This window comes from Drosophila arizonae, chromosome 2 (assembly GCF_054131065.1).
Source record: "Drosophila arizonae isolate 15081-1271.41 chromosome 2, UAZ_ARI_1.0, whole genome shotgun sequence".
Classification (NCBI taxonomy): Eukaryota; Metazoa; Arthropoda; class Insecta; order Diptera; family Drosophilidae; genus Drosophila; species Drosophila arizonae.
Window position 1 is genome coordinate 19977118 of NC_142922.1, and position 22447 is coordinate 19999564.

At 38.9% G+C, this 22447-nt stretch overlaps 2 protein-coding genes across 22 annotated transcripts in view; both read left to right on the forward strand.

Annotated features, from left to right (window-relative positions):
• Positions 1-22447, forward strand: part of LOC108620745 (dystrophin) — a 165597-nt gene that overhangs the window by 51123 nt on the left and 92027 nt on the right. For 19 of the 21 annotated variants that reach the window (XM_089472699.1, XM_089472709.1, XM_089472689.1 and 16 more), the window contains 6 exons: positions 7234-7302; positions 7750-7840; positions 7903-8023; positions 8098-8231; positions 9117-9210; positions 9275-9355. In XM_089472699.1, the coding sequence (XP_089328825.1) occupies positions 7234-7302; positions 7750-7840; positions 7903-8023; positions 8098-8231; positions 9117-9210; positions 9275-9355 (590 nt within the window). Of the gene's footprint in view, positions 1-4916; positions 6623-7233; positions 7303-7749; positions 7841-7902; positions 8024-8097; positions 8232-9116; positions 9211-9274; positions 9356-22447 lie in introns of those variants that run through there. The other 2 variants (XM_018017674.2, XM_089472560.1) reach the window with 2 other exon arrangements.
• Positions 9368-22447, forward strand: part of LOC149270548 (dystrophin-like) — a 36968-nt gene continuing 23888 nt past the window's right edge. Inside the window, exon 1 of the mRNA XM_089472735.1 lies at positions 9368-12046. The gene's annotated coding sequence lies outside the window, so the exon portion shown is untranslated. The remainder of the gene's footprint in view (positions 12047-22447) is intronic.

Genomic DNA, 22447 nt, shown 5'->3' on the forward strand with positions numbered 1-22447 from the left:
TTTATAATATATTTTTTGTATTTTCTCATTACTTTTATATATCAATTGCATTCCAAAATTGACTTTCAATATATTTTTTATTTTATTTTATTTTATTTTTTTTTTTTTATTAAATTCATTTTATTATTTTTATTATTGCATTCTCAACTGATTTTCAATGTACGATTTTTCGTAAAGTGTTAAACTACTGTCCACATTATTGCATATCAATCAGAACTGCATCGATGGATACATTTGTGCTTCTGTTCTCGTATTGGACATAACATTTGCCCTGCTGCTATAATATGCTAATCTATAATTAATTAAAATACAACAAGAGTGCATAATATTATAACGGAATACGTAATGAATGTCACATAGACTGCCAGCAAAATTATAATATAATAAATATTCAATAAAGCTAGAGCTGAAGCCAACAAAAGCGACGCTAACTAAAACAACAACAGCAGGACAACAATAAGGCCGTGTGTTGTTGTTGTCGTTGTTGCTGTTGTTGTAGCTGTTCACATCATGGGAGAAAGAAATGTGTTTCAATAAATTACATGAGCACGCAGCGCGAAACGCGTTGAAGGCAGTCGAAGCAGCAACAGCAGCCGACGAATGTGGCATAATTTGCGGTGTATATGTATGTGTGTGTGTGTGAGTGTGAGTGTGTGTATGCCTTGGGAATGGTAATGGTAAAAACAGCACAGTCAGCAGCAGAAAAAAAAACAAAACAAATGAAGCTTGACGCTCACTCAAATGGCAAAAGCAACAACAACAACCAACACTAAAAACAACAACATCTTCAACAACAACAACAACAACAACAGCAACTTGAACGTTGAAAACGGCGTCGAAACACACTCAAGTTATTTGACTTGATTGCATACTCTTAGGCGGAAAATAGCATTTTACTTATATAGTCTGCAGATGCGGCAGCGGCATGAATCGCTTCACAGCGAACGTGTTGTGTTGTTCTTTCAAATAGTTTTCAAGTCTATTTATTTGTTATGCTCTACTGCCACGCCTACCACGCCCACCATGCCTACCACGCCATGTTGTAAGCCATGTTGTAAGTTTTCACAGCCCCGACTGTCGCTTGAGTCTATTCAAAAAAGCAAAGCAAACCCCGAACTTTTCTTATTTGGCGTAACAAGTTTTCTTGCTGTTTATCATAGATGCCTGTCGCCACGTGCAGTAGGCTTCAATTTATTCAAGCTTTCATTTTGTGAGTGCTCTGCGAATTAGGATTCGTTTTGTCATGGCAACAGATATCTTGAGCCTGTGGGACATTTTTGTTACTTGTTTAAAATGTGTTTTGTTAGCCTGATTCATGAGTTGGCCAAAAAAAAAAAAAAAACAATGCGAATGTTTCCATGGACTGTTGTGTTGACATTAAACAGACTGTCTAGGACACATTTCATTTACTAAGTGTACAATGGAATTTGTTGTTGATTGACTCGTTTCGTTTCACTTTGCGGGCGTTGCTTGCGTTGATCTATTGAATATGTTATGAGATAAAAGTACCAAAGTTTAGATACAGTTAATAGTTTGAAACAGGGCTAGTTTCGGTTGAACTTCTGAGCAATGGGAATTGAAACGTAAAGTGGCCAAGGAGCTGAAGTTGATTAGAGACATATATACATATATTCTTATCATATAATGTATTTAATATCTAGATTTTGATTGATATAGATAATCATATATAGAGTGAATAAGATTAATATTAGTTTTTTTTTTCTTTTTTTTTTTCTACTTTTTTTTGGTTTATGTATAACTTTTGTTAGTTAGGTGTTAGATGATACTATATTGTTATATACCTTATCGGAAATGTTATTTTTCAAACTACAATTTAGCATTCGCATATGTTTAATCTCAATTATGTTTTATAAGCGTTAGAAGTTTAAAACTAAAGAAAAAAACGAATATTAATGTTACGCACTGTATCACCATGATATATGATTTTAGGATATCCAATCTTCGGCTAATAATCGAAATGGGGAATATAGATCGATTGATTATCAACTTAAAGTTACGTTGCAGCTTATAAAGCTTATTCATTTAATATATCAACCTGAGTTGGCTTCCATCGTTTCCAGAAAATTTCACAAAATTAAAAATTAATATATATTTATAATAATAAAATTACTATAAAAATCGCTTGGATAGACACTGAATATGGGTTTTACAAAATTTCTCCTTTAAAGAAACTTTAGATTTTGCGCCTCCAAAATCGACAAATAGCCCATAGTCTCTTCCCTATTTATATCAAGAAGCAAAGAAGAAATTTCTGGAAACTAGCCATCTGCTTTTGTAAAGCATTCAAAGGACTAAAACGTATATACCCACTTGATTGGTTGCTTGATTATGTGGAATTGTGCACTTCAAAGCGATTTCCAATTTGCGCATTTGTGTATGCAGCTCAAAGCACTTAAAATATTCACGTTTTAAACTAAGCGGCTTACAGCACAACAGTTCTCGGACTGCAAATAATTTCAACTAATTGCAAAAAGTTGGCAGTAAAGAGTTAAAAACAAATAGTTTATGAAGCTGACTTTGATGGAAGCAGAGGGCAATGTGAAAAGTCGAGTAATTAGTGAGCAGAGGTTTACTAAATGGCAGGAGCAACTATCGTATACAATGCGGCTGCACATGATTTAAAAAAATAAAAATAAAAATAACAAAAAAATAAAAGAAAAGAAAGAAGAACCCATCAAATGAAGTCAAGCATTTGAGCAGAACAAAGGCCAAACACAACCGCAGACAGTTACCCATACAAATTGCAGCAGAGCTATAACAGTGTGTGCGTGAAAGAGAGAGAGAGAGAGAGAGGCATAGGCAGGCAAGACAGACAATAAAAGTGTACTAAGCGAAATGGCCAGCAGGGCATTGCAACGTCTACATTGTTATATGCATTTAAAGGTGTGCCAGAAGTTAAATGCACCTGCCACGGGCGATTTCTGGGGTTTAATGGCATGGCACTGACTGACTGGATGGATGGTAGGGAATGGGACAGTGCGGTACGACATGGTTTGGTATAGGACAATAAAAGCGCACCGCTGGGGCACACAAATGGAATAACAGCCGCAACAACCATAACAGCAACACATGCAACACAAACTTGCCTCGTGCACCTTGTTGCAGGCGTCAAAAGCCAAAGGCAAAAGTTGCTCGAGCTGCTGCGTAAAACTTTGCTGCATACATTTCGACTGCGTTTGCCGGCCGACTGAGGCGACGAATGTGTACGATGGGTGTATGTGTGTGTGTGTGTGTGTGTGTGTGTGTGTGTATGGGAGAGAGAGAGTATAAGTGTGTGTGCCTTTGTTGCCTTGCATAGTTGTGCACTCAACTATACACCCATATTTACCCACTGCAGACACGTCTGAAATAATATACAGTAAAGCCTAGCTATGAAGAGAGAACGAGATAATAAGAAATAAAACTTAATATTTATTAAATCAAAATGAAAGAAAAACAATATCAAACAAAAATAAAATCATAGTTGCCAGTTTTATAATAAACTATCTTGAGGAAAGTTCCGATATATCCTGAATAAATCAATTATAGGATGAATTTTTTTGGAAATAGTTTAACAAAAACTATCGTGAAACAATTGAGCAAATTTTTAATTTTATGTGAAATTTTGACAGTTAGGACTCTATTAGAGTAGCTGTTTTAAGTATATTATATATTAAATGATTAGCAGTCGGACTCATAGCATATTTTCATATATTGTTACTTACATTTTACTACTGCATTGTTATTATTTAGTCAGCAGATATTATTTAATACCCATATACCTAAAATGTTTGCATATATATATATATTCCTCAAGTCTCGAGCATATATATGGTTTCAAGCCAGTCCTTTACATACGATAATTACTGTGCAGCGAAACAGCGAGCAAATCTCCACATAGCATTTTCAATTCCACATACATATCGAATACATACTGTACACGAACACAGATATCCAAGCTAGTCATTGAAATGTCATAATTTAGGCAACTCTTATCGCTCAATACTATAGTCATACAAATTTCTTATATATGTATTTCTCTTTTCGCCTAATCTCAGTCTCTCATATCCAAAAAGTTCTGTTCAGACGGCATATCAGAATAATTTATTGTCATCAATAGGACAGCTCACAATACTCATACTTTCACTTCATACCAGTCTCTCATATTCTGTAACTACTGTACAGTGAAACAGAGAGCAAAGCTAAACAATGCATTGCCAATCTCTAGTCAGCTCACATTATTCAATATTATAGACATACAAATTTCGCACTTCACCTCATGCCAGTCGTTTATATACTATTACTACTGTACTACGAAGCAGAGAGCAAAGCAAAACAGTTGCAATATTTTCAGAGATTACCAAAAAAACAAAAAGGAGAAGCGAATGCCGCCTCTACCTCTGCCTCCCCCTCTGCCTGTACCACCCTGTGCGTTCACAGCCGGCGCAGAGCAAGGCACAAAGTGTGGTGAAAAAGTGTGTGAAAGAGCAATAACCCACTGTGAGAGCTGCGTGCGTGAGTGCGTGAGTGTGTGAGGTGTGTGGGTGGTGGAGTCGTAGAGTGGTGGAATGGTGGGTTGGTCATTTACAAAGAGAACGCTCTCTTGGGTCCGCATTCGCATTGTCGCATTCTCTTACTGCGCGCTTACCTGTGTGCTCAACTTATTTGTGTGTTTGTTTGTGGCCTGTAACTGTGTTGAGTTTCCGGCACGCCGTATAAACAAACCCAGACCCGGACGCAAACTCGCGTGGGGGCAAATGCCGGCTAACCAGCCAGGGGGGTTGCTGCTCCCTTTGCTGTTGTTGTTGTTGTTGTTTTTATTGTTGTCGGTGCATTTGTTAAGCCGTTATCAATGTCAACAATGCAGACATGTTTTTATTTTAATTATTATTATTATTGAATTGATGCCGCGTCAGACAATGCAAAGTATACATATCGAATGCCGCACGTGATGCCGCACATCAAGTGAAGTGAGTGTCAATCGGTCCGTTAGCCGTTAGCCAACGTTAGCAGCTGTCGCAGCGACGCACAAGAGAACGCCCCCAACGCGCACAACATTGCCACGCACAGGACAATCGAGCACCAGCGATGACTGCCAAGCCGCCTCCTCCGGTGCCGCCAACGGTGCCCGATGACCAGCTGCCGAAGCTGGCGCCGCAGATACCACGCCTCAACTCGGAGCTGGCCGCCCAGGCAGCGATGCGCGCCCAGCAGCTGCTGCGCAAGCAGAGCTCGCAGGAGCAGACGCCACCCGGGCAGAAGGCAGCGCCACCACCGCTGCCGCCGCAGAGCCGACCCGTGCCAGCGATTCCGGCACGCGGCGCCAGCGAGCGCTCGGCACCGCCAGAAATTCCACCCAAGCGCCATAGCCTGAAGAGTCTGCCCGATGGCCAGCATGTGGTGGTGCCCGGGCTGCCACCACCTCTGCGGCAGCCACCGCCGTTGCCCAAGAAGCCCGCATCCGCGCAGAGCTCGGCGCAGAACAGCGCACAGAACTCGCCGCTGGCGGGGCTCAAGTTCAAGGAGAAGCCGCCGCTGCCACCGGAGAAACACTCGACGCTGTCAGCCGAGGCAATGGCGGCGCGCCGCTGCTCCAATCCCTTCGAGATGCCGCCACCGCCGCCGCCGCTCGTGCTGCAGTCGGCAGTGGCAGCGCTGAGCGAGCAGAGCTCCAAGAATGTGAACACGCTGGCGAATTGCATTCCGGTGCCGTCGCCGGCGCCAACGAGAGCCAGCGAGACCAAGAAGCTAAACCAACGACCAGCTGCGGCGGCCGTCTCACCCACGGATGAGTTCGGCTCGGAGGATGCGCTGCGCGGCATTGAGAGCGGCCTGCGCAACATGGAGCGCGCCATGCAGGAGCAGATGAACTTGCGCAGCCTGGAGGCCGCCGTGCAGAACAACTTCGATCTGAGCTTCAAGGCCAGCCTGGCCGCAGGAGGCGGCCGCCACCTAGGTAGCTCAGCCAATTTGCGCACCACCAACTACGAGCGCAACCTGTCGCTCGACGAGAGCCGAGCAGGAGACTCGCGTCAGTCGCTGGAGGAACTGAAGCAACTGCGTGCCCAGGCGCAGCAGCAATCGCTACACAATTCATCCTCCTCGTCTGTGTCGTCCGCATCGGCCTCGCAGGTGGAGCAATCAATGCGCTCCACCATCGAGCACCACATGCGCTCCCTCGATCGCAATCTGCCACTGGAGCTGCAGTACAGTCGCCATCGCATGCAGAACAACTTGTCCGGCGCAGGCCACCTTCCGCCCGGCGGCGGCGCTCCGTCAGCGTCGCAGTCCTCCCAGCAGCAGCAGCAGCAGCAGTCGCCCCAGCCACCCATGCCGCTGAGCAGCGAGTTCCGTGAACAGATCCGCCAGCAGCTGCTGGGCAACATTCCGCCGCAGGTGGTGCACAACATGGGCCAGTTGCCCGGCTCGGCAGCAGCCGCTGCACTGCTGCAGCATCAGGCTCAGTCGCGGGCAGCTGCGGCCGCCGCTGCTGCTGCCGCCCAGATCGTCGCCGGCAATGGCGTCGTGCCCGTTGGACTCTCCAGAGAGGAGCTGCGCATGCGTCGACGCTCCTCCCACGACGAGACGCAAATATCGCAGAACGCAGCAGGAGGCATTCCGGGTAAGATGGAAAAGGATTGACTGATTGATTGAAGAACTGATCAGCGCCCAGTCCCTGAGTCTAGATAGATAGGCAACCGATATTCAGCATATATATAATGATATGATATAAGTTTCAACAAAAAACTTTAACTTAAGTTGGAAAAATTTAACTTAAATATTATTTATTTATTCATTTGTTTTTAATATAATATAATTTTTTTTTAAGTTAAGATAGTTAGGCATAATTATGCTATGAATACTTAATATTGATATACTTCAGATTATAAATTATATATTGTGTTTACCAGCACTTATTTCATTTACTTTTTTTTTTTTAATTTATTTTGTTTATTTATTTATTTATTTATTTTTTTATTTTATTTATTTATTTATTTATTTATTTTTTTTTTTTTTTTTGTAAATGAAAAATATTTCCGGCAAAGCAATAGTAAAAAAAAAAATAATAATAATAATTTCGTTGTTTAATTTAATATAAATTAAATCGAGGTGTTTTTCTCATTATTATTATTATTTCCTCTATTTTCTCATTATTATTATTATTTATATATTTATTTGATTGTAAACATTTTGACATTTCTTCTATTCTATATCTATATACATCTCTGCTAGAATTGAAACAGTTTTCCATAGCACCGCATTGTGCAGCTGACTTAGACTATTTACGTTGCTTTCTGAAAGGTAACGAATACAATTTGTGTTTATGCTAACCAAGTTGTGTGAGAGTTAACAACGGCTAGTTCGATAGATATCCGAGTGGGCTCCAACTAATCTGATAATAATTGAGACCATCTCACGCACAAATTCCTGCCGAACAAGTGGAGCAGAGCAGCAGCACACCTCTCTCTCTCTCTCTCTCTCGTTCCCTCCCTTGTTTACTAATGATGTTGCATGGCATTACACACACACACACACACACACACTTACAACTGATCAATAAATATTGACTGGGGCTCCAAGGGTTCCCCCGTTTACCGTTTACTAGAGACTACACCGCAGCTAACTTATGTCACTCGATTAAAATGTTTTATTGTTGTTGTTCTTAGCTAATAATATTTAACAGTAACGAAAATGCTAGGTGCTCTGGCGAACCATTAATTAAACTATTCTCTATTGTGGCATTCACAGTGACCCGCCTGAGGGAGCATTGGGATGAGACGTCACAGTGCGTTCTGCAGCGAGCGGCGCAGCTGAAGAGCATGCTGAGCGATTCGCAGCGGTAGGTTATCCGTTAGCCCGCTTTGGGGTCAATCCAATTAATAGCTTCCTTCCGATTGGCAGGTTTGAGGCCAAGCGCGTCGAGTTGGAAATGTGGTTGGCGCGCATGGAGCAGCGAGCCGAGCGAATGGGCACCGTGGCCACCACAGCAGACATACTGGAGGCCCAGCAGAAGGAGCAGAAGGTGACTTGTGGTGGCTGGCTGGCTTAGCTGCCATGGATTGCATAAATTAATCTATTCCCTTTATATATCCGTAGTCCTTCCACGCCGAGCTGCATCAGAATAAGCAGCACTTCGACCTCTTCAGCGAGCTGACGCAGAAACTAATTGCAGTCTATCCAAACGATGATACTTCCAGAGTTAAGAAGATGACGGAGTCCATTAATCAACGGTGAGTGTCTATTGAAATCGTGCAGCGACTCTGTCGAGCCAAATGAAATGCGAAAATGCAAATAGTTGCGCGCTTTCAATTCCGAGCACCTGTGCGATTTGCGTGTAATGCGAATTAATGACTTGCACTTGCCAAGCCTCGGCATTATAAACACAAATAAAATAAATCAGAGCAGGTGCAGGTGCACCCATTGAAAAAATCCTTAAATTCTTAGACAATACTCAATCTATAGAACTCTTAGCTGTTGAAAGAGCTTTAATATGCAAAGGAGAAGTAAGAGCGTAGAAGAATATTTGTAACTTTTTCAAGAAAGTTGTTTATTTTGTCTTAGAATATATATTTATTCTGTTTAAGAATAACTAAACTCTGAACATAAATTTAAATCAATAAAACTCTTTAGAGTAGGAACGTTGACTATTGTGACTAGCATTTGGACCGTAGGGAAAATTCGATGTTAGTGAATTCCTCATAAATTCATTAAAACTTTCGAAAGACATTCTAGTTAGACAAATTAACCATATAAAATATTCACGTTCTATATAATTATCAATAAATCATAATACATAGATCATTTAAAACCTTCCAATTTTGAAGTTTAAAAAAATATATGAACATACATACGTAGTATATTGCTAAAAATGAACGAAAGCCCAATCAAGTTTTATATAGACTTAAATCAATTAACCTTTCCAAAGTAAAAGATTGTTTTCTATTCTGTATAGTATGTATAGTAAAAATTATAATATTAACAATATCTTAAAGCTTCAATAAAGAGTCAAATAATATGCGTCTGTTTTATAAAATTAATAATAGACAACACTAAATATAGCATATAATACATTCATCTCTCTTTATTAATATATTTACTTCCGATTCTTCTTTCAGCTATACTAACTTGAATAATGGTGTAATCAACCGAGGCAAACTACTTCACGCCGCTGTGCAAGATCTGCAGTCGTTCGATCGTAAAATGGATCAGGTTAGCAATCATATCGAATCATATGATATCACATTTCTCTAATTGATTCTCTGTTCTCTGGCAGTTTCTCGCTTTTCTCTCGGAAACGGAAACCCTTTGTGAAAATGCTGAATCGGACATTGATCGCAATCCGATGATGTTTAAGGTAAGTGCATTTAAGCATTTTCCCTATTCGAATGTTCCCCTCATATGAATACACCGCTGTCTTTGTATCGCATTTAACCTGACCTCAAGTGAAAGATATACGCATAGCAAGAGTGCATTACTTCAGTCTCTGGTGCATTGACCGGTCTCACCAGAGAATGTTTGTAAGTGTACTGAGTGTGTATAGTGGATAAAAATGTATGCAGTCTACTCAAAATTGGATTTATGTGAGAAATACGCTATGTAAAAAAAACTATGTATTCAATTGTTAAAAATATATTTAAGGTGAGAAAAAATTCTCAAATTTTGAGTTTTTCAAGACTCTTAAATTTTCTTATTTATATATTTTTAAAATGCATATTATTATATTTCTTACGATGATTAACTGAATAGGGTTTTTTAAAAATATGAAAAGTGGAAAAAGACTTCCCATTAATCGAAGAGGCAAAAGAAAAAGGTTTTTGCATTTAGTTTCCTTAAACTCTGAGGGAATGCAAAACTTCATATTACCCACTTCTTTATACATATTTTTATATTGATTTATTAAAGTTAGCAGCTAAATATCTCTATATACGATAACAATATATTGCCTACAAATGATCTATCTGCTCTTCGGACTTCATAAATTCTGCGCGTGTTTATTTAGTTTTCAGTTTATTTAGCATTTTGTGATCTATGAGCACGATCTTTGTTTTGGGCTGTACGCAGAGAATTAATTGCAATTTTCCCAAAAGAGTTTTTCCTCCCCGTTGTATCAGATCTAATTGACCCGCATTTGAGGCGCTCGCTCGTTCGACTGTCTATCTGTCTCTCTCTCTCTCTATCTCTCTCTTCGGCTTTATCAGCTAATTTTCTTTAAGTATTTCCAATTTTCATTTGCCGCATGACCATGAAACATGCAATCAATTTGTGATATCTGATCGAAGCTCAAGTGCTCAGCCCCATCAGCCGATGATGCAGATCCACTCGAATTCGCTTACTTTGTGGACTTGCTTTGATGACCGGCACGGATTGGAATGAATCGAGTTGTGTGCTCGGCCACTTAATGTCTCAATGGCATTTGCAACCCGGATTGCCATTGCAGCCTCAAATAGGCTGCATGCCACAAACACACTCACAGACACACACACACACACAGAAACAGCCAGTCAACATAGGCTGCCCTCTTCAATCCTATTTGCCTGTGTGGCTCGACACTTCTCAACGACACCAGAGCACCGCCTCAGCCTCAGCCTCCACCCACGCAGCATTCGAAAGTGCGGCGCGTTCTTCAAGTGCTGCGTGGCGTCTGTCTGTTTGAATGTTTGTGTTTCTTGCCTGGGTTACTGGCCGCCGTGCAGCAGCAGCAGCATCACCATCATCATCATCCCCAACTTAATGATCATCAGCTCGCTTTAGACTGTGCTGCATGTGGCCGCCCTCCACTTTCCTATTATAATCATGCACTCACCCATTTGAGCCAATTACTGTAAATGCGTTTTCTTTTCACTTTTCACTTTTCTTTTCTTTCAACTTCTTGATCAAATTTGTGGAGCATAGAACTTAAATGAGTTCTTTATGTTTTTTGTTTACCATATTCATTTATAAAGATTCCCTTTTGATACATTGCTTTCCCATATATTTAACTGAAGAAAACGAACCAGTATTTATATATATTTGAGTGGACTTTAGTCTTTCATATGACCAAAAATAACTGTAATGTGCTTTTATTCATTTCATCAAACCTGCAAAAGTTTTGGCCTCGCAGCTTGTTACACATTTATCCTTGTACAAAATCCAATGGTAAAAGCTTTAACTAAGCTTTAGCCTAGTTTGTACTCTGAGCTTGAGCTTTATTTTCCCAAAAGCGTTTTACATGTGTAGCTTTTGTGTTGGCAATGCTGAATTGGACTGAGGCAATTTGTTGTCAGATGCCTCATTATTAGGCTGAAAGGGGTGTATAGGCTGGCTTACAAAATTAAAATTATTTAATATCGAAAAACAATATTTTCTTTTATTAAAAATATATACATTTAATTTTTGCTTGAGCTTAAAATACATTTCATAAAAGTCGTTGCTATTATTAAAGTTAAAAATAAAATCAAAATTTCTAAACATTCGACTATTACAGGGGATCTTCCAGTTTGGCATGTAAATCTGCCCTTAGTTCTTTTCGTATTTTGCCGGCAAATACCGTTATATTTACCGGCTGCCTGCCGTGTAGACTGTGAGAGAGCGCGCGCCCGAAAAGTCTCCACTCCACAGAGCAGACTCTCGGCCTCTGTTTTCGTTTTCGTTTTCGTTTTCGTTCTCTGTTTTTGTTATCTCGGCACATGCCGACGACGACGGCAGCCGAGTGGCGCTATTTTGGATAGCTTGCCAGCTGGTGCCGCTGTCGCTGCGTTGGATGCTGTGACTGTTGGCGTCGACAGCGCTGCTGCGAGCGTTGCTTCGCACTTGCCGTTGCTCTTCGTCAGTTCAGTTCGTGTTCTGAGATGCGTCCGTACGCGCGTTGATAACGGTCGCAAGGCGCTGATTTGTTTAACCCGGCTTGTAAACAATTCCAAAATTCATTCAAAAACCTGAACAGGATTTGCGAATTTTCGAATTGAGTGATATATTGAATTACTCAATTATATATATATATAGATCTAAATATATATAAATGATAAAGAGAAACAGTTGTTGTGTCAAGTGTAAATTAAGGGATAAAGTAAATCAGTTTACCATATAATTTGTCTTTGCATACCTATAGGCGTGCACTCACACACACATACTCGCATGCATTGCGGAACACCCGCAGATGCATGCGCCCGCAGACATGCAAGCGCACATTTATGTGCTGCATGCGCACACATGCAAATTGAATCCCACCATGCAACAATTAATCGCAAATCTTTGCTTAAAGCAACGCACGGAAAAGGCGGCACAGCCGTCGCCATTATGTGTCTGTGTGTGTGCATGTGTTTGTGTGTGTGTGTGTGTGCATTTTAAAGTGAAATGTGCATTAATTATGCACACATATTCCAGGCCTGCTTCCGCTGGCCAAGCGAACTAAGTGAGATTGAAATTGAAATTTGTGCAACATAAAAAGTTTTGTTGAGTGCCAAAGAAACTGCAAAATGTTTCCAATCCGAATTAAAACAATTGTTTTAATTGTAATGCAAACGTGTTTGATCATGTTTCATTTGTGCTGCAAAAACTGCAAAAAACATTCTGCGTCCAAATACCAATCGATCAAAGTTGTGCGAGCTATAAATTAAATTAAATTAAATTAAAATAGTTAATGAATTTATTGAAGTGAATAAAAGTTTCTGCTCATGTGAATTGTGTATCAAAATATATGCATATAAAGTATTTTATGTTAATAATATTTCACTTTTATTGTGTTTTTAGTGCTTGTACATTGTCAGCAAGTTGAGTTTGTCTACGAGATTCTTATCATAGGCATCATGTGTGCAATTTTTAAGATATGGAATTTCGCTTTTAGATAACTGCTTTATCTTTGTCTACTCAGCATCATATTATCTTTTATTTTCATTATTATTAACATCAGTCTGAGAGTGTGGGCCATAAAATATTTTAGTCTACATTGCTTGTAGTTACTATTGTAAAGCTCAAGTTGAATGCACTTTGTCTGGAATTTTAATGCTCAGCCTCAAATGAATAAATAATATATGTAATAATATAATATAATATATTTTTCGCTTTAATAGTTTATTTGTGCGCACAAGCACTCCATGTCCCCCTCAAACACGAAACAACAACTTCAACATCATTAAACACTCCACACAAATATGTAAAGCCATTAATAACCGGTAGCAAGCACTTGAGCTGAGCCACAATAGGAACAGATTCGATCCCTCGGATGATGAGAGACTTTCAACTTCAACTTCAACTTCGACTTCAACTTTGACAACCAAGGCCCAACCCAAGTTAGGCTATCGAATGCGATTATTAATCAAATGACAACACAATCGACACAGTCTCGTGTCGTCGAGACCCAATTTCATTCATAAAAAGATTTCCGCACTTTCCAAAAAGTTTTCGTTTACACGATTTTCCCGTCAGCGCGCGCATTAAGTCTAGAAAATATGCAGGCCCTCTGAGAGCTTGGCCGATACGCGGCTTGGTCAATAACAAATGTCAAACATGCGTTTGCTTGAGCTCTCCGAGTCGAGTTGTCTCCGACCACTGGCCGCGTGTGTGGGGCATGTTTACGTTTACCTGTTGACGCTTGTGGCGTCGCAACGCGTCGGCGGCAGCGGTCGCGGCGGTGGTGGTGGCGGTCGCGGCGGCGGCGGTGGCGGTGGCAGCGGTGTCGACGAAAGACACAAAAAGCAACAAGTAACCAAAACAAGTTCACAAACAAACCAAGTCAAAAGATTTAACAACAAGCGGCGACAAATTTGTATTACAAGGCGAAACATAAATACGCTCACTCTGACAGAATGTTGAGAAAGAAAAAGAAATGAAAAAAATTTGATAGGAAATTTGTCAAAATATCATAATACAAGTCTATATATGATAAAATTTCTAGTCAAATGTATCTAATTATAACATTTTCTGTCTTAAGAAATTCCTAATTTTCTAATTATTGAAATGGATTACATTGCAGACAGAAGAAATCTGTTGTAAGCCTTTGTATCTCTTGTCTAGATTTTGCATCTCTAGCCAGCTGCATGTTCCGTTGCTTGTGCTTGGTGTGCAAAGAACTAAGATTCAGAACTGGTAACTATAGATCATAGAATAGAATAGAAGACAATAATATTCATAATACTAGACTTATGCTTGTACTCGTTGGGCAAGATATTTTTATACAAAATCCTTTATAGTAATATTTACCTATCGATATTTGTTTGCATATCGATATTGGAAATTAATTTTACCGTTACACTATATCCCTTTTAAAACTCTTAAATGTATATTCGTTATACGTTTTTTGCTGCCACTTTTTGCTGCTGTCTCTCTCTTCTCTCTATCTCTTTTTTGTCAACAGAGAGAGTTTTAAAAGATTTTCAGATTCCCATTTAGCAATTTATGAAATCCGATTCCTGTTGAGCTAGTTTATTTGAATTAATAATTTTAAATTAAAAAAAAGAGATATTTAAGAATTTGTATTTTTTTAAGGCAATACAAATTCTTAAATATTTATATATATTTTTTCTCTATAAATGTATAATACCCCTTGAAAGCGTATGTATAAACAATGAAACGAAAAGTGTGCGTAGGCACACGTTGTTGTTATAGTTGTTAATTTCTTGTTGTTGTTGTAAATGTTGCTGTTGCTGTCGACGACGACTTAGAAACACTTGAAAATATTGTCTGCCCGGTTGTCTATTTCAGCTGTTGGCAGCGCGTGGGCTCCCCCAAAGTTGTTTGATTAGAGCTGAGATCGTATTTTTTTTTTTTTTTTTGGCTGCACACATAGTGCGGCAGCGCCACTTGAGCATTAATTGTCTATGCTTAGTTAAAAATTAAGGCGTTTGAGTGCTGCAGCCGCCGATGCGATAGTTAAAAACGTGAGCCTATGCAAATTAAAGTATTCAAGCAGCATTAAATTTAGTGGGTGTTTATAAGCTGTTGATTAATCAGCAAACGACTTAAGTAGTTCTTCTGTTTATTTATTTTAGATTTTTTTGTAAATGGATGGTATCAAATTTTTGAATTTGAAATAAAAATGAGTTTTTTTTTTTTTTATTTTAGTATTATTAAAATTTTTTTATAGTTGAAAAGAGACGAATTCATATATGAAGTAAAACTGAAAAACGTTTTTTTGATTTGATGAAAATAATCGATAAATTTAGTTGTTATTTTTATTATTATTATTTATCATTTTTTTTTTTTTTTTTTTCTACGATTTTTGGTGCACTATTTTCTTTCAAATTATTTTTATACGATTTTATTTCCTATTTTTACATTCATTCAATTCCAATAATTGTTTGTCTTTATGTCAGCTGACTCAGCTTCAAATCCAAATTTATTAAAATTTATTTCAAAAATTTTTGGAAAGGGTAATTTTTGTAAGAGCCCAAAAATCATTTTTTCACTCTCTGAAGCTCTGTGGTGAGCTGGCTTCAAGTGATGGCACTTAAGGTTGTATGATCGAGCAACCCCCAAAACAGTAATAATAATAATAATAATAATAGAACCAACCGCAGCAACAACAGCAACAACAACAAACACATGCTGGCTGTAGCATTCAAGTGCACTTTGTTAAAGCAATTAATTTACATTTCCGTGCAAAGCGTAGCCAAAAAGCGAAGTACAAAAGAGAAACAGCCGGAAAATTTGAGCGCAAAAAAAGCGAATCGTGGAAAAACTTTACAACATAGAAACAGAAGTAGAGTCCAGTCGTGGAGTGCCTGGCGAGCGACTGCCTCTCGACGTGGATGTGGTAGCTAAATCGCCAGAATGCAAACGCTATCAAAGCCGCAAATTCACTTCTTGACTGTGTGTGTGTGAGTGTCTGTGTATGTGTGTGTAAGTGTGCTCGTTCTGGTTAGTTTGAAGTGCGCTGCGGTTCAACTGGCGCCAGCGACAACAGTAACTAGATTCTAGTGCCACTTGTCCGGCAGTGGGCAACGGTCAGTGGTCAGGATGCAGTCAGGACATGGCACAAATAGCACAACAGCATGGACAGCTTGTACTAGGATACCTATGCAAGCTAGGCGTAAGACTCACGAATCACAGAAGACCAAAAGCCCAAAACCAGACGCTGCCGCATAGTCCAATTATTTTGTATTTGACAAAGAGCAATGTTGGCTAAAAAGAAAACTTTGTTTTACCTAATTGTAATAAGTTTGCTTTTAATATAAAAAATAATATGTATGTATATATATAATATAAAGTATAAAATATAAAACATAAAGTATAAAATATAAAACATAAAATATAAAATATAAAATATAAAATATAAAATATAAAATATTAAATATAAAATATTAAATATTAAATATTAAATATTAAATATTAAATATTAAACACTAAATATAAAATATAGAATATAAAAAATAAAATACAAAATATAAAACATAAAACATAAAATATAAAATATAAAATATAAAATATAAAATATAAAATATAAAATATAAAATATAAAATATAAAATATAAAATGTAGAAATATAAAATATACAATATAGAATTTAAAATAAAAGAAATAAAAATAAAAAATAAAATATAAAACCTGTTTATCAACAATGTAAAATAAAAGAAATAAAAATAAAAAATAAAATATAAAACCTGTTTATCAACAATGTAAAGAAAATCTAGACTGACTGCTTCATTTGCTTAACTGATATAGATAGAAGAAATATTATATTTTCAAGGAAAATCGCATAGTTGTTCACCATGGTCACCATGCTTCCTGCTTGATATATCAGGACCTTGCTCGCCAGCAATCTATGACTATCAAGTGACATGGGAAGAAGGAATTGCAATTGCGAGCTGCTCCAGCAGCTGCATATTTTACACAAAGATGAAGTTATTTGTCATTGCCAGTCGCATGCAGGACATCAAGATTACATCTTCAGTTTGGCTATAATTGCTACGGCGTGGCAGTTTGCCACAGACCTATTTGCAATGCGCCAGCCATGAAGATGCATCCTGTTGCCTGGCGATGCCTTGCGCACATTTCTCTTAGTCCTGCAGGAGCTTTCCGCTGCGGCTGCTGAATATTTTTATTTAGCTTGTGTTTTTGTGACCCTTCCTTGCATCAAGTTGTTGCATTTAATTTGCGCCAGGACTTGCTGGCTGCTGCTACAGCAGTCATGGAAAAATAGTGAGAGAGGGAGAGAGAATGAGAGAGATAGATAGATAGAGGGAGACAATTGCAGACGCCGCACAGACAGTGCAACATTTGTTTGTTGGCGCTGAAGTTGGTGTTTGTGTTACTCCATTTACAAGCGCAAATGGTAACTCGCGGCCAAACATGCAACAACAACAGTTATAAAACAACAACCACAACAACAACAACAGCAGTAGCAAAGGCAAGGACAAAACAGCACAGCAAGAACTGAAAGATATTTGTGAAAAACGGGGCAACAACAATATTTGTTGTTTTCTTTTGTAAATGGCAACGAAATTAAATGCGAACTTTATGCAGCTGGAAGTGCAGACACAGACATACATACAGTACACACACAGACAAGCACACATACAGACAACAATACGAACTCATGTGGCATTTGTTGCAGCTGCAGCTGCAGTTGTTGTTGCATACTTTTGTGCGCACTCGCTTTTCTTTGCAGCTCGTGAACTGTGGGGGTGCATGTATGTGTGTGAGTCTGTGTGTGCTTGTGTGGCTTTTTGTTCTTGTTGTTACTCTTCTTCTTCTTCTTTTTTTGACTACACTTCCACTTGATTCGTTACTGTTTTGCAATGTTAACAACATTTCTAAACATGTTTTCAACACAAAAAAAACTCTTACTTATTTGCAGTTTCTCTGAAAATTTCTGTTTCTTCTTTTGTTAGTTTTCTCTTCTCGCTCTCATCTTCGTTCCGCAAAATGCAATTCTTCTTTTTACATATCTCGGGGCCTGCAGCATAATGGAATTATGTACATATTAAAAGTACATTAGCATTGTGCCTAGATTCGTTACGTTTCAAGTCGACTCGAAGTGAATTTTAAATGCAAAAGTCTTGGGAATTGCAAATTAAATAGTTGAAAAAACTAAGAATTATTTATAACAATTACCAATTGCAGACTTAAGCACACATACAAAATTTATTGTTGTTTATTTAAGCAAATGTTCGCTCTAGCTGAAGCGTACAAACGAAACTTCACACAACAAATCAACAGAACTTTTGGCAGTTGCAACGAAAACTTGTCAGGCGCACAAAAAAACAAGCAAAAAAAAAAAAAAAAAGAAATTATTCGACACATTTCACATACGTCCAATCACAATGCACTGCTGTTGTAATTGAACTTTTTTCTTGCAACCCTTTCATCAAACTAAAAGTGAACAAAATATTGTTTCTGTTGGCGGCCGGACAAGCAAATAAATGTTGCCCAAAAAGCAATGACATATGGCTGTCAATCTAAAATCGGATCACAAATCGTAAACATAAACATTATCTGGAACGATTGCCATACGAGAAAAGCAGCAGAGATATTCAGATACGCAGGGCTTTATATTAGATAAATATATATTCAACATTTTTCAATGTCAGCGTCCAGACATAAACAAAAGTCGTAAAAAAAAATATTATGTGAAATATATGCGAAACTGTTTTTGCAAATGTTTCTATGGTCACACAGGCTAATCGTATGAGGGAACAACATTTCCGTATGCGATAGAGGGATACCCTATAGAAGTACGTACATACTTCGATAAAGATCCATAATCAAGTAAATCAATGAACTATTGAAGTATACTTATCGTATATAGTACGTTACAGATCTACTATGTATGTAGATCCATATATAATTTACAGAGTTGACTTCCTTAATTCTTATGCTAAGATAAGATTTATGCTTCATTTTTAGACATTTTCATATAATAATATAGATCTGTTATATATCAATTTATAATAAACTGAGTTCGCTTCTTCTTAGCATAAGATTCATGCTTCGTTTTTTCGACTTTTAAACGTCAAACAAATATACTGCTTAATGGATAGTTTCTAGTATAGTAATATAGGTCTATTATATATTCATCTATAATAAAAACAAGTGGACTTTTTCTTAGCATAATATTTATACTCATTTCTTTGCTTATTCCTAGATAGCTCTAGTATATTAATATAGCTCTGTTCTATATCCATCTCTAATCAACAGAGTTGACTTTTTCTTCTTCTTCTTTCTTCTACTTCTTTCTTTTACCTTTGCATATTAGGGCACTCAATAGTAATAGATAGCATCTACGATTTGTGCATGCATAATGGGCATGCATACCCTTTGGCATTCCATCTGCACTGGGCAGCCGCACTGTTGGCAGTTGTCAGAAGCCATGCCAGGGAAAACCGCACAAGCCAAAATGTCAGTTTACAGCCACGCAAAAGTTACAGCAAATTATAAGCGACATGTGGCGAGGGGGCTGGTGGGCGTGCCAGCCACAAAATGTGGCATTGCTTGGTGTACTTTGGATGTCCCATTCGCTCGCTCGCTTGCTCGCTCGCTCACTCTCTGTCTGTTTATTTGTGCGATAAAGTTCACAACTATTTTGAAATGCCAGCAGCAGCAGCAGAAGCATCAGCAGCAGCAAAACAACAGCATAAGCATCAAAAGCAAAGCCAAACACACATGCCAGATAAGGTTTATCTAGCAGTGCCACAGATAATAAAATTTGAATAAGATAAAAGTGTGCCCCGACGCAAAGTCCGAAGCGGCGCGATGTTTTGAAATGCCTTGAGAAACTGTCAGTGCAGGAGATGTTGCAACTTTCCGCTGTTTTGGCCCAGTTCTTGGCTGATAGAACATCTTTCACTTTCTCTACGATTTTCTGTTTCTTTGGATATTACGGTTAATTAAATATTCAACTAGATAAGAGAGCTTAAGCGAGGAGCCACAGGCAGTTCGAATAAAAAGAGAAAAACACGGGGAAAAAAAAGAAAGAAAGGGTGAATAAGCTCGTAAAAAATATGCCAACCGTTGCGGCGCCACAAATTATTTACCTTTACTCAAACCGGCAGCGAAAAGGCAATTTAAATTCTAATGATAATACCGCAAAAGCCGTGCTCCATGCCTAATATCTCCAGGGGCGTTGCCAACGCAGCAGGGAAGTGGCTCTAAGCGAGCTTAGCAAATTAGCGAGCGTAGCAGCCACCGAACCACCCAAACACCACCAGAACACCCTGTCACCCTATCAACCTAGCCAGCCCAAGCCTTTGCCGGAGCTCAACAACATAAATTTGTACTTTATTTCCGCCTTTTGCATAATTTCCAACGCCTCAGTTTCAGCGCAGCTCCTTTATCCGTTTTCTTTTGTTAATTATTCTTTGTTTACGCATTGTGCAATTATTTGCTGTGGGCGTGTATGTGAGTGCGTGAATTTTTAAGAGCCTTGCGGCTAATGCAGCTAGAATTATGCACATGATTTATTATTCTATAAATAATTAAGAGAATAAAGAGAATAAAACGGCTTAGCAGAGCATTAGCCAAGCGAATAGTAAAAAAATAAAAGAAAAGTCTATATACATATATATAAATCATTAATTTAATTGTTTGGCGCATTACAACAGCTGAAAAACATTTCATTTGAGCACTTTGCCATCAAAGCCCAATTGAAATTCATTATCAGCCCAATTTAGTGAAAAACAATTGAGTGGCGAGCAGTCAACGCACAAGTTGGCATATAAATCATCATTAAAGACTTGAAAAGCCAAAACCGAAGCCGAAAGTAGTTGAAATTTCCATTTGAGCAGTTTTCTGGTAAATTGAACGGAACGTCAAGAATGGCAAACTGGCGCAGCTAACACGATAATAATCCCATCAAATGGCCAGAACAAGATACTGCCAGAGTCAAAGTCGTCGATTTCTTAGTTGGTTTAGCCAAAAGTCAATTTTTTAACACTTTGTTTGCTCGCAAGCAGAGCTAAGCAGCCAGAACGAACCCGGCCGCAGCTTTTAGTTCGTCCTGCCCAGCTGCTGGCGTGTGGCAACAATTATTGCGTCATTAATCAGGCGGAATTTGCAAATGCCCCCGACATTCAATATATATATATAAACCTATATATATATATATATATATATAGATATCTGTATGTATTTGTAAAAGGGAATAGAGCCCATTTTGCCAACGTCCAGCAGCGACGCGTTAGCAGCTGGCATGACTTTTGCGCGGCTGTTGGTGGAAAGAAAGAGAGAGAGAGAAAAAAAAGGCAACTTGAATTTTATTGATTGTTGCCGGGATACTGAAATCCACGCCAAAGAAGATGAATGAATCGCTTGACGCACAAAATGAAATGAAAGCAAAGACCGCGACTCGAGCCTGAATACCCTTGCCGTAGCATTTGTAATCGGATTTGCCAAACGAATTAAACGTTTAGCTGTACTTCAGATTAGTTTAAATAACATTTGCTGGCTCACTGCCTCCAGGAGTGACTTGTTTCGAGTGCTGCATAAATGTGTCCTATGGCTGGGCATGACCGCACAAAGATAGCGTATGCAAAAGTGTGAAAATGTGTAAGCCAAGAGGAAAAACGTTGCACACTCAAAGGGATTTCCATATGAGTTGCTCCTGCTGCTGCTGCTCTGCCCCATGGCCATTCAGTGTGCAAAAAAAAAAAAAAAAGAAAGAAAAAGAGAAACATAAAATGCCTTTTTTTTTCTGTGTGTGTGTGTGTGTATAAGTGTTACATGTGCCACTGCTTCGGGCCGAAATCCGAGCCGAGCTGATCCCAAGCCCCTCTCGCAAACGCATTAAAAGCTACGCACACATTTTTCCAGCTGGCCAGCAAACCAGTCGAGGAGGCAGCCAAGCAACCGCCCGGCAGCACTCCCAGTTGCGTATCAATAAAATATCCATACATGCATGCTAAGTAAGTGTTTTCCTTTCCCTCTCCCACGTGCGTGTGTGCGTGTGTGAGTGTGTGTGGGTCACTGCGCTGTGATTCCTGCAGCCAAAACGAATTGGGATTTAAGTGTTGTACAAGTACAAGAACAAGGCGTTGTATGGCTGAAGTATAAAAATAAAGTGAGCTGCCTGGGGCAGCGTGTAAGCAGTTTGGCAGAGGAACGTGCCCGAGGCGAATCCAGTGGAGGCGAGTCAAAGCGAGTCGAGTCGACTTGATTCGAGTATTTGGCCAAAAAGAAAACCCCAAAAAGTCCTTACACGATATTGCGTATACGCAGCGCTGGCTGGCACCCGCTGTAGTTGGCCTCTGTATATGGCGCATGGAAATGGACATTTGCAGAAAAGTAAAGTAAAAGCTAGTAAAATATAAGCCAAGTGCGGACTTTGCCTCTGAATTGCTCCTTTCAAATGGTTGCTGTTGCTCCTTTTCTTTTCTTTTTTTTTTTTTTAATGGAATCCTCATTATATATCACTTATGGGCACTTTGCGGAAAAGCCAGATGAAAATCAACTCGAGTCAGAATGCCATACGTGCTTATGAGCAGGTTATTATCACTGCTGGATTTTTGGTTTGCAAATCCTATTGATTTTTATTTAT